Below are 13,028 nucleotides of genomic sequence, written 5' to 3'. Positions count from 1 at the left end.
CATATGTTATAAAGTTTATTATTTATAATTGATTTATATTAATTGTATCTCAGACTAAGGCATCAATGGAATCATTAGATCGAGGTGAAACACCTGAACGAGTAGAGTTTGAAAATTTAGATTTAGAAGAAGATTTGGTTCTTAGTGAAATGGATGAAGACGAATGGACTGATCGTAATTTTGGTGCTTCAGCTAATGAAATGCTTTCTTCCGATGAATTATCTGAATTTAGGTTAGTACATACTCTTTTAACTAATATTAACCTATTTCTTGAGTATTGACAACATTTTGTTTTAGTGATAGTGAAAGTGACGAGAATCAAAACATAGAATTAAATGACGATAATCAAGAGAAAAAATTACTGCCAATAAATATTAATAATGAGAATATATGTAGCATAAATGTTGAAGATGATGGTTTAAGTTCACAAAATGAGTCTGATGAGTCACAGGATCGTTTCAGCTACAAAGAATTTGATAGTGGTGGTAATACTATACATATTTATATTTTGAACATATTTTTTCTGAATTTAAAACTAGTTAAATATTTTTTATGATTAATTGTCTTATAATAAACTTGCATACATTATATAAATTTTAGATGATGAAAGTGACACAGCAACTGAAGGTGAAGAAGAAATTAAGGCACGGGAAATAAGAAAACAAGAAGTTTGTTTACGTATCCCTAATATATCATCTGCTACTACAGATACTGGATCTGATACAGAGGTGATATTTTTTACGCCTCCCAAATCAATAGAAAATTCTTCAAATAAAAATAGTGAATTTATCATAAATGATGAATCCTTAAAATCAATCAAAACAAATATTAATACAAATACATTTAATGCTGAAGAATCTCTTAATTCATTAAATACTAATTTTATTAATAATCTTGAATATACAGATAGTTGTAGTCTCAATAATAATCTTGAAAGTACAAATACTAATGTTCAAAAATGTGATGTCACATTTAATAATATTATTACAAATGATAATAATATTGTGAAAAATGCATCTTCATCATCATTAAATTCCTGTCTTAAAAATAAGTCTAAAAATGAATGTGTGCAGGAAATGGAAAATGTTTCAAATCCTCAATCAAAATTGGATAAAAATGACATGCTTTTAAATGATAATGATTGTTTAAACAAAATAGAAACTTCTGAATTTCCAATAGGTTGTATAAAAAATGATACAAAAAATCAATCTAAAATTAATAATATTAGTTCTAGCTTAAAAGTTAATGATGATTTGATTGAAGTTAATGATAATATTCAGTTAAATAGTTTTACTAATGACACCAATTTATCCAAAAAAATAATTGAAAATAAAAATTATAATAAGCCGAATAAATTTAATATGGTAACTACTGAACCTTATCCAAAATATACGCCTACAGTTGAAAAGGCTATTAAAAAGTATGAAAATAAACAACCAAAAAAAGAATGTATTGTTATGTAAATTTCAATATAGTAAAATAAATAATTAATACTTAAATATTTACCCATATACAGTCTATACAGTCTGTATTATATATATACATGTATGAAAAAATATTAAAATTTAAGCTAGAAATCATAGTACACAATCTTCACAGATATACATAATAAGCCTTTCTCTCAAGTATCACGGAATAAACAACTCAGGTAAAAATAATTATAATTTTGTGTTACTTGTGATTTCGTTGTGTTTCAATAATTTCATTTTTTGAGTATAAGTGTCTTCTGAATTTTAAAAATATTGTGAATTTAACTAATTTACAATAGGTACATATATTCCTATATGTACACTTATCTATATTTATGTTGTAATATTCTTGTATATTTAAAATTGATTAAGGAGATAAACTAACAAACTATTTGTTGATAAACTAAACTTAAGATATTGTACTCCAATGTATTGTTTTAATTTTACTGAAGCATAACATATTATAATAATTTACATTCGGCAATTCTAATTTTGAATTGTTTACTCAAATGTTAGAATGAATTGACATATTATCGAAATTAAAGGTAAGAACATTATTTGTGTTCTCTCACTAGATTTTTATAACATTTTTATTTTTAAATGAGTGATGAGTATGTTATATATTAGTACGTATTTGAAATTTTTCATAATTTGCTTAAAAATAAAATATTGTTAAAAAACCAATGAGAGAACACAGGTGATGTTCATACACTTAATTTTGACAATAGGTCAATTCATTCTAATATTTGAGCTAACTACAAAAAATAGTAACTGCTAATCGTATACTTTGGTTAATATTTTATTATGGTTTAGTAAGATGGAGCAAACACATATGGGTATAATATCCTTTAATTAATAATTGATTTTAACTGAAAATAGTTTAAAATATACATATAATTATTTTAACGCATTTATTCATTTAATTGGCTTTTGAAACTTGAATTTTCACTATTGAGAGGAAAGGCTTGTTTTGTATGTCTTTTATTTATTTTACTAAATTACATTTTATGTAATTAATATTATATTTATTGTATGATCGTTTTATTGTATTATCTAATCAAAGTTTGATTTAATGTTTATTAACTTATAACAAATAATCATAAATGTGTGTTGTATAATAAATTATGGAATGATTTATATCCAGATGCATTTATAATGTATATATATAATCAAAAGATTAAAATAATAGCTAATTAATTTCAATATCTACCTAGTTATAACAAAAAATAAATATTATAAAACATTTTATTTATAACAAAAGATATCATATTTATATAGATATTTTATATTTTAATAACGTCTTAAAAATATTTGTATGTTATAAATATGTATATATATATTAATATATGCATTCTGGTATTATAAAAATTATTATATTTTTCTCAAAACTTAACTTTTTTTTTTAGGTTGCTACTGATTTTTATACATCAAGTTCTGGTAGTAGTAATTCCGCCACAGAAATATCTACAGATTCTGAATTTGAGCGAGATGATAAAACCCCAACAAGACACAGTATTCCAAATATAATTGTAAGCGAAAGTATTCAATCAAAACTCAAGGTAGAAGAAACAAAAGTTGATCCTTTAGTACCGGAAAATCCTAAAATTGCAGAAATAGTAAATCGAGCTCAAAATCGACCAAATTTTATTCCATTTACTAATCCTGGATATGAACTTAATCGAACACAGTCTACAGAAGGTATTGCTACTAAACGTTCATTGGAATTGAAAAAGTTGTACTTGTTAGCTGGTAATGGTAATGGAATAACAGTTAAAAAATCTGGCTCAGCTGTAACTTTAGATACAAAATTTAAAAGCTTTGTTGATCAAATATCTGAGTGTCAAAAAAAATTAAACCCTGCACCAGTACCCAGTCCTACTATGCAAGCATTCTTACAAAACGTAAGTCCTGTTGTTAATAAAAATGAGAAAAAATCAAAAGAATTATCAGAGATTAATGAATTTAAACATATCTGTTTAAAACATTCTGAAAAAAATAATGACTGTAATGAGAACAACGAAACTAATAATGAAGTAATAGAAATAATTAATACTCAGTATCAAGAACATGATAACGAATTACGTCCTCGTAGTCCAGCTCATGAAACTTCTATAATTGTACCAGAATTTAATCGTTCCCAAATAGAAAATAAAATTGAATCGGATTCTTTATCAACAGATGCTTCGACGGATACTGAAAATGATTTAGAAATTCCTGATATTTCATCTGATGATAAAGATATTCCAATAGAAAACCATAGTTTACCAAAATTAGAAATCCATAACTCTCGAGGTGAACTCATGAATGATATAGAACAAAAAGAACAAATAAATGAATCTGAATGCATACCAAAATATTCAGATAATGGATTTAATAAAATAATTACAGTTCCAAGTCCAATAAAAGATAAAAATGTTAGAAATGGGGAAATATTAAAACATGTTTCAACTACTGCTGATTTATTTATGAACGATGTTTTAAAACCTAATTGTGTTGAAATAATTCATCCTGAATCTTATGATCATGTATCTGATTATAATAATGATGATGATGATCATACTATTGAGGGACAAACTGAAACAGAGCTTTCTGATTGGGCAAGAGATGATGATGTTGGAGTATCTGAAGCTTGGGATGATTTTGTACATGTACCAATAAAATCATTAACATATAGAAAACATCAGAGGCCTAAATCAAAACGTAAACCTAGAAATTCTCCAAAGAAACGACCCAATGAAGATTTAGATGAATATGGACATGTTTGTGGAAAAATTGATAGTGATAACATTGAGTTCATGGATACCATTAGTGACAATGATAGTAATGAACACGTTGCTGCATTAAATCAAACATTGCTACACAATACTGGTTATGTGGAATTTGTAACCAACCCTCAAATGGACGATGAGCTTAAAACACCTGTTGTAGAGACGTTGAATGCTTTTTATAACATGTCAGTTGATAAAGATGATAATGATACTACAACAACCAGTGATCTAGTGACTGTGATGGATTTCAATGATAAAAATAATATTGACGATGATGCTTTAACTCCAATTGCTAATGAAGACTCTAATAAAACCTATCAGAATTATGTGAAACGTTTGCAGGAAAAAATTACACCATTTAATAGTATAAGAGATTCCATTGATGTACGTAAAATGAAAAAAAATAGCAAGGGAGAAAAATTAGATGAAAACAATTTAAAAGAACAAAATGAACAAGAACAAAATTCTACTACTTATAAACTTCAACAAATAACAAAGGAGAGAATGAAAGAAAAAAATTTAATTCACGATATGGTTATGAGTAAAATAACAAGTAAATCACCTCATGAAAGAAAACCACGTCGTAACAGAAGTTCGCTTTTTTCTCCAGAATCTCATACAGAAAATTTTGAATTCGCAAAACCATTTCCTATTCACCAATGTAATGCAGATGTACAACTTCGACCTACTTCTCTTTTAATTCCTACAAAAAGTCCCTTGAGCGATCGAAAAATTTGTCCAACTCAACAGATATCATGTTCAGAAGCATTTTCATTGCCTGATATAAGAAGGGCACTATTTGATGAAAATACCCCAACATCTAGTATTGCTGAAATATTAAAGTCCACCGAAGAAATACGTGAAAACGCTAGGGCCAGAGCTAGATTAAAGAGTGATTCTGAATTGGGTATAAGTCCTGAAGATAAAATTAGACAACTCAGAGAAAAGTTGGAACGTAGAAGAGCAGTTAAAAATAATTGTAGTGGACTTTCATTACTAACAAAAAGTAAAAGTTGTCAATCAATTGATGAATTTGATCTTGATACTGCATTAGTAAGCTTTTAAAATACTAAAATCAGATAACTATATTACTACTAATTATTTATATTTTTTTAATCATCAAATTATAGTGTGATACACCAAAAAGAAACGAACAAAATATAATGAATGATCGACCTGAAAGAAAACGTAGTATTACTCAAACCGTTATGGCTGCAATTTTTCAAAAGAAGACACCATCGCCAAATAAAATCCGTTCTCCACCTAGTCAACAAACATCTCCATCTAGATTTAAGTTTTTAATAAGTGGCAAAATAAAAGAAAAATCTCAGGTAATTTTTTAAATATTTTAACATATAGTTTAACATAAGTATTAAGTTATACAAATATTTTTTGGCGACGTGTGAAAAATGTAATAGGGTAGACAATTAAGGAAAGAATATTAAAAAAATATATCTTTTCATTATAAGAAATAAACAAAGAAAGTAAAACATCTATATTTGAATACAATTTAATTTAATTTGCTTATTTTGTTTTGTTGCAAATACATCTTACTCTAAATAAATGTTGAATATTTAGATAATTCACCGCACTTTTTTTTTCAATAACTTAAGTAAAGTAAAAGCCTATCATTTGTCATTAAAATTATATTTATATTATATTTGATATATTTTAAAGTACTCATCAATCATACATTAATTGTTTTACAAAAATATTAAACATTTTTTACATTAACCGTGAACTGTGGTTAGAATGCTATTAATTTAATATCACACTGAAACATGTTTCTTTTGTGTATTTATTTTGGTAATATACTACGTTATCCTCCCGTTTATACTACCTTACACCTGTCATTAATAATGAGATACACTTAAATATGTCTCAGTCGATTCGATAGTGTAATTGGAATGGCGATTAATGTATAAATAAAATATTATACATAGATATTATATCATCTTATAGAATCAGTTGATATAACATTTTATTTATAAAGTTATGAAGATGAAATACTATTGTAATATTCACTATATAATTACTAATTTATTTTAAAATTTTGATTATTAGATCATTTTGGGGAGATAATGAGACATTTGTCTACCTTGACTAATACATGCGTCGCCACTGCATACATTAAGATAAATTTATTATTAATAGGATTATGATAGGAAAGAAAAAAATTAAAAATTATTCCAGATAATTATATAGTTTTAAAGTAGTTGTAAAAATATTAAAAAAAAAAAACTGAAATCATTTATAAATTTTAAATAAAAATGCATATCACCTTTACAATTTGAGTTTTGTTTTTTTTTTTGTATATATTTATATTTATCTGATGATTAATTTTATCTTTTAAATTTCAGTCGGCAGATAATGTTTCTACGTTCATTGGAGATTATGTATGTCCTTTTAGAGCAGTTTTCTTGTATTGTTATATTTTATTACTTAAAAATAATATTTAGAATCTTAGAATTGTTTATTATAAGTTTAATAATTAAATAATGCATAGATTGTAGATTATTTGGTAGCTTACACATATTAGATTCTATTGCTTTATTTTCTTGATTATAATGCAGTATGTACATTGTACATAATCAATCAATATATTTATGAATATCTTAAACATCTTAGTGGCTTGGTCACATATCTCAAACATCTTAATTTTCTAAAATTAATATTATAATAAAATCACTATTCTTATACCATACTGTTTTTATACTGCGTGTATAAAAAATAATATTACAATGAAATTATTATTTAAGTCATTCAAAATGTATAGGTTACCTAGTGTTTTCTAACTATTTTATTATTTTTTAGTGAACTTTTAGAACATAAAAATGAACTATTAATGTTGTACAACATATTATTTGTTGATTAGAAATTAATAATAATCATTAAAATTTGCTATTAAAAAAATGGCATTGAAATGTTTAATATTTTTTTAAATATCCAATCATAAAATATTAGAATATTATTAGGTATTATCATTGATTATTACATTATATACGATTACAATTTCAGCAGTATCATCCTATTATATATTATAGATAAATATTAATAATAATTTGTTGCATTTGTAATTAAAAATTTAAAACACTAACTATGGAATATTTTATAATTATTTTATAAATTTTAAATAATGAAATAGCCATTTAAAGTATAATAAAAAGTTCAATGTTCCTTAGGATAAATTTCAATAATGTACATAATAATACTAAAATGTTTGTTTGTATTGCTTTAAATTAACTTATGCATTGAATTTTACAAACATTATTTTAATATTTTATGTATAATAATGAGACATTTTAGTTTCAGTTATTTTAAATTCTTGTTTACTACAATAATGAAATTTATTTACTTTTTAGGATAAAAAATTAATTCCAGCTGCTGGAGATAAACCTGTGCAATATAAATCAAATAGTGAATCTGAAATCAGACGTCGCTTAATAGATTCATTGGCTCCTCCTATACCACCACTACCATCCTGCTATAATATTGATAATCTAAAATTATTAGGTACATATTTAAAATGTAAAAATGTATGCTATATAATAAGTATACAAATTAAACATATTCTTCTTATAGAAACTGATGTCACTATGGATGAATCCAAAAAAAACAAAGTTGATGATGATTATAGTATTCAAAACGTTGATGGTAGAATGTCAAAGTCTGAGATTAAAATTGCTAGACAATCCCAACGGAAAAGGTATTGTACATATAAATTATAAATTTATTTTATTAACCGAAATATTGTTTTAACAATTAAAGATTGCGTATTGCACAAGAAGTTCAAAGGAAATTGGAAGAATTGGATGTTAAGCTGAAAACTTTAGAAGCTGAAGGAGTTGAAGTAGAGAAGAAACTTAGAGGAGAAGGTAAAGAAATAGTTATAATATATAATATGTATGTGATTAAAAACATTAGTAAGATTAATATTTTATAGTGTTTTTAGATTTTAAACAAAAATATTAAACTATTGTTTAATAATAAATTAAAAAAGATATGTTAATGCATTTTCTATTTAGTATAAAAACATTTAAAGAAAGTAAAAAATTCATGTAGTAACTCTCTATATTATAAATTTAATGTAATGTTATTACATGTATTAGTTCATTTAATTTTTTAGAAATTTGAGCAACCACTTAAGTTAAATCGTTTTGGCAAACTAATCATCGTTTAGATTTTTTAAATGCAATGGTTTATCTTATTTTTTTCTTTAAATTTAACAACACCAGCTGCTTCTGTAACTCGCTAAATTCTATAGTTGTATATTATATTGGTTGTAATCTTTAATTTAGGAGGTGAAAAAAATGAAGATGAACCATCTCTTTTGCACACTTATTGTGAACTAATGAGTGAAGTGAATCGATTGAGAAGAGAAGAACGTGAATTAGGATTACAAGCACAAGAATTAGAAATAGAAGATAATCTTGCAAGGTGTGAGACAATCAGTCCAAATGGTAATTACAATTTAAAATTGCATGTTTTAAATACTTTTTAATATTTTATTATTATAGAATGATGTTTTTAAAAAGATTTTGATCAAGCATCATTTTATAAAATTACAGAGTTTGGCTCTGATTCCAATTGTTTGGCCAGCATTCACCGCACAAACCATGTTCTTACAAAATTATTCCCCATATATGTCTTAATAGTATTCTATTACTTCAATTTATTTACTTCCTAAATCACTTAATATTTAAGTTACCTAACTATATAATATAATAACTAAATTCAAAATTTGGGTTTTCTATAAAGGTAATACTAATGCTATTAAAGGTATAACTATTTAAATACTTTAACTAATATAATATTCACTTCAAGAATATTTAATATTTATTTTATCCAAATTAGAATAAATGTTTTTAAATTTGAATTTTATTTTAGCTCATCTTGACCACTATTATTAACAGTAATAGTATAATATTTAAATTAATGAATCAAATCATGTATGCGATGTGTTAAATCTTCTATTGTATTGTACATACTACATGCACATTTAAAATATGCTGTATTAAAATCAATTTATTGGAGTTCTAGACATGATAATTATACTTGACATTATTAATGTACATATGTAAAATTTGATTAGATAATAAAAAATTAGTATGCTTGTTGAGTACTATTAATTTTGTTTTATATTTTGAATGGCTTAGTATTTATAGGCTACAATATTATTAATAAATATTATGCTTTACTTTTTAACAAAATATGTTTATAAAACATTAATTTAAACTGTTCAATCTATTAACCAATTAACTATTTTTTAACAATAAATCTACAGTGATTTAAAAATAATTTTCCATAATATTATTATTATCATTACTTCAACTATAACCAATATATTAGATGAGATAAAAATTTTGTTTAGAGTAAATAGTTGATCAAAACCTATAACAGTACTCATTACGTACATAAAGTAATGATTCAATACAAAGACACAAAGTTGTAGAGTATTATAATTATTAGATATTTTCTTTAATAGTATGTTTTAGGTTAAAAATATTAGCTTAAAGCAGTGATCTAAAAAAAAAAAAATCGCCGGTAAAATATTGTGTGACCAAAATGTTGCGTTAATATTGCAAAACCAATGTATTGCAACAAAATATTTTTGTACATTATTATTGCATATCTGCGTCTGTACCTTATCTTATCTAATCGTATCCACCTTACATTACATAGCAATGCATTCCAGTATTCTGGTTTTTCATTTAATAATTCGTAAATTGTAATACTTTATACTGTCACTGTGACAGTACATATTAATATATTATTATATATTTATATGTATCGACTTAAATATCTATTTGTATTAATTTATTTGTATTGCTTACATTAATTTTTTTATATTATATAATATTGTTATGAAAACATTTTTACAAAACAGACTTTTGCCATGGATATATTATATGCTTTGAAATGTATGAAATTGTCTATTTATATTTTGTCTATTCAAAATAAAAATAAAAATAATTATAAAATAATATTAGAATTGTGATATTTTGATCAGGTAATATTTTGTTTTTGTGATATATTGGTTTCGCTATATTTTAGTTGCAATATTTTTTCAGTAATTCATTAAAATCTGAGGTGTATATTCGGATGATGACCAGCATTATAGGATACTATTTTAGAATAAAAGACATAAGAATGGATTTTAAATAGTATGTACGAAAATTCAAGTTTCTCTGCCAGAAAGTTTTTAGATTATCTCTTTAAATAATTCAAATAACATTTATTACAGATTGTAAAATACATTTTAAATAAAAACAAAAAAAAAAATTTCTTATAACTAAACTGTCAGCAAATAAGTTCAATATAATATTAAGTTAATTGAAAAATATATATGTAGTATATTATGCAATTTTATTTGATCACATAACATTCAAACAGGTATACCTCATCTGATGGTATGGTATGGTTTGGTAGCATGACGTATGTTTTATAAAGTAGTGTAATTATTCATTTTTAAAATTATTAAATTTTGTTCTGATCCTCAAAACATCCGTGATAACCATCAAACCAACCGACTTAAATATACAACGCTATATACATCAAACATTTGATATGGTAAGCTAACTTAATTTTTATGTTAACATCAGAATTTCAGTATATGATTTGTGATATCATTATATTATGTAATATAACATACGTAATATGTTATATTATATAAATAACATATCATTGATTGAATAGCAATACCTATAAGCTATAATTAAATTTATAAATCTTATGATAATTTTAAAAACATATTTTGAAATTATTACTAAAATCAGTATTTTAAAATTTGATTTGGTTAAAACACACACTAAAAATATAAAAAGATTATTATTATATTTATTTATTCAATTTTATTTTTTTTAACTTTTATATAAAGCTGTTTATTTATTTTTTTTTTTTTTGTTAATATTTAAAATATGGGACTGTTTTAAATATACAAATGGTAATTTGTATTTTACATATTTTAAAAGTATTAAATAAAATGTATTATTTCTATTTATAAAATTACTATATAAAATTTAAGTAGTTTTTAATATCTTAATTCAACCTTCATAAATTAAATTCTTTAAGTTGGTTTTTAACAAATAACATTTTTGCAAATAATATTGTCTTACATTATATCTGATAATATGTTTTATTTATTGATATTTTTTTTTTTTATATATTTATAATTTCGACATACTTTTCCATTATAAACATGATCAATATGTTACGTGTAATGATTTTTGGTGCTAGTTGAAAAGCAATTGCCATTATATAGATTATGTTAAAAATTATATTTATTTCACATATTGAGTATACATTCTTTAAATAATTAATACTCATTATTCAAAATCTATTTACAATATTGAAAAAAAAAAATTGCATTATTTCCAATTGAAATAAAACAACATTTTGGGTATTTTAATAATTATTATAATACTTACGTTTTTACTTGTTTAAATAACAGTATTAATTTTTAATTTCATATTCTGAAGCAGAATATTGTTTTGGAGTTTCGGTACATAAAAACTCATAACTGGAGTAGTTTATGAGATATGCATTAAAATTTAGGTAAGGTTTTAAATCTATATTTTTAAAAGTATCTCTGTTCCTCTCCACTCTGCACTCATCTAAATTCTCAATACTTATAACTCAAAAACTACTCTTCAAAATATCAATTCGTATATATATCAATATGCTCCAAAAAATATTCTACTTCAGAATATGAAATTAAAAATGTATGTTGTTATTCAAAAAAGTAAAAAGCTTAATAAATATTAATACTTTTTAAAATAATGAATATTCGATAAAAAATTTGTTCTGTATATGTTATATATATTTATGAAACATAGAAAGTATTGTCTGGGCTATTTATCGGAAGTATTGCTGTAAGTAATAGGGTAAATTGCATAACAACTATACAGAGTATACAATTAGATATTTTAATTTTATGTTTATCACATTATTGATTCATTCTGCAATTTTACACTTTCAGAACTATTAGGAATCATAATAATCATATTGTATATAAATAATTATTGATACATTTTTTTGTAGGCTAATTATTGTTGTATGGTCTAAAATATTTAAGATATTTAAAATATATATATATTTGTTTTGTTATTTTAAAATTGTATTAAACATTTTAACTACTGCTTAATATTTTATTAATTTAATTGATTTTTCTTTTTTGCAGACAACGATTGGAGCAAACTGTCAACAGCTCATTAGATATAATTGCTAAGCTATTTATTAATAATACTTGTACATTTCTGGTTGAAACAACGACAGAATCCCTACTAACAGGAACTTATAGCTCACTTATTATTTAAGTTTATTTATGGAACAAATAATTATATTATATTTATTTTTATACTTGTTTTCTTCTTTTGTTTGTATTGTAAGTAAGCTAAAGTGTGATAGTTTTATTTTAATCAACGAGTCAAAGCTTTTATGCAGTACATAAAGTTACTTAAGTTTTAAAATCCTAAGCCAAAGCTAACAATTTATTTAATACAATTCATAAAATTTTGATTTTGTATAATCTGTGATATAATGTTTAGATTTATGACTCAATTGGGCCTTATATTTTAATTTTTAATATAAATATTATGAAAATTTTTCAATTTTTTTAACACTACTTATCTTATTTTTTTGACATTCATATTATATTATTTTATTATTTTAACATTTATAATATTATATTCTAATTATTATTATGTTAGTTTTATTATTTTTATTAAGTACGAAAATAAATCCAAATATTTTTTGAATTCTATTAATAATAAAACTTTTATTTTATTATAAA

At 23.5% G+C, this 13,028-nt stretch overlaps 1 protein-coding gene across 4 annotated transcripts in view; it reads left to right on the top strand.

The window, feature by feature from the left end:
• LOC113550115 (F-actin-monooxygenase Mical) overlaps window positions 1-12,871 on the top strand; it is a 29,179-nt gene extending 16,308 nt beyond the window's left edge. For 3 of the 4 annotated variants that reach the window (XM_026951773.1, XM_026951775.1, XM_026951772.1), the window contains 11 exons: window positions 54-232; window positions 298-485; window positions 601-728; window positions 2,876-5,290; window positions 5,368-5,568; window positions 6,598-6,633; window positions 7,600-7,750; window positions 7,820-7,943; window positions 8,006-8,112; window positions 8,536-8,697; window positions 12,417-12,871. In XM_026951773.1, the coding sequence (XP_026807574.1) occupies window positions 54-232; window positions 298-485; window positions 601-728; window positions 2,876-5,290; window positions 5,368-5,568; window positions 6,598-6,633; window positions 7,600-7,750; window positions 7,820-7,943; window positions 8,006-8,112; window positions 8,536-8,697; window positions 12,417-12,451 (3,726 nt within the window). In that variant the 3' untranslated portion in view covers window positions 12,452-12,871. The remainder of the gene's footprint in view (window positions 1-53; window positions 233-297; window positions 486-600; window positions 729-2,875; window positions 5,291-5,367; window positions 5,569-6,597; window positions 6,634-7,599; window positions 7,751-7,819; window positions 7,944-8,005; window positions 8,113-8,535; window positions 8,698-12,416) is intronic. The other variant, XM_026951774.1, reaches the window with a different exon arrangement.
• The last annotated feature ends 157 nt before the right edge of the window (window positions 12,872-13,028 follow it).

The sequence above is a fragment of the Rhopalosiphum maidis genome, chromosome 4 (genome assembly GCF_003676215.2).
Source record: "Rhopalosiphum maidis isolate BTI-1 chromosome 4, ASM367621v3, whole genome shotgun sequence".
NCBI lineage: Eukaryota > Metazoa > Arthropoda > Insecta > Hemiptera > Aphididae > Rhopalosiphum > Rhopalosiphum maidis.
The sequence above is the reverse complement of the archived record's forward strand: the minus strand, read 5'-3'. Positions and strand labels throughout refer to the sequence as shown.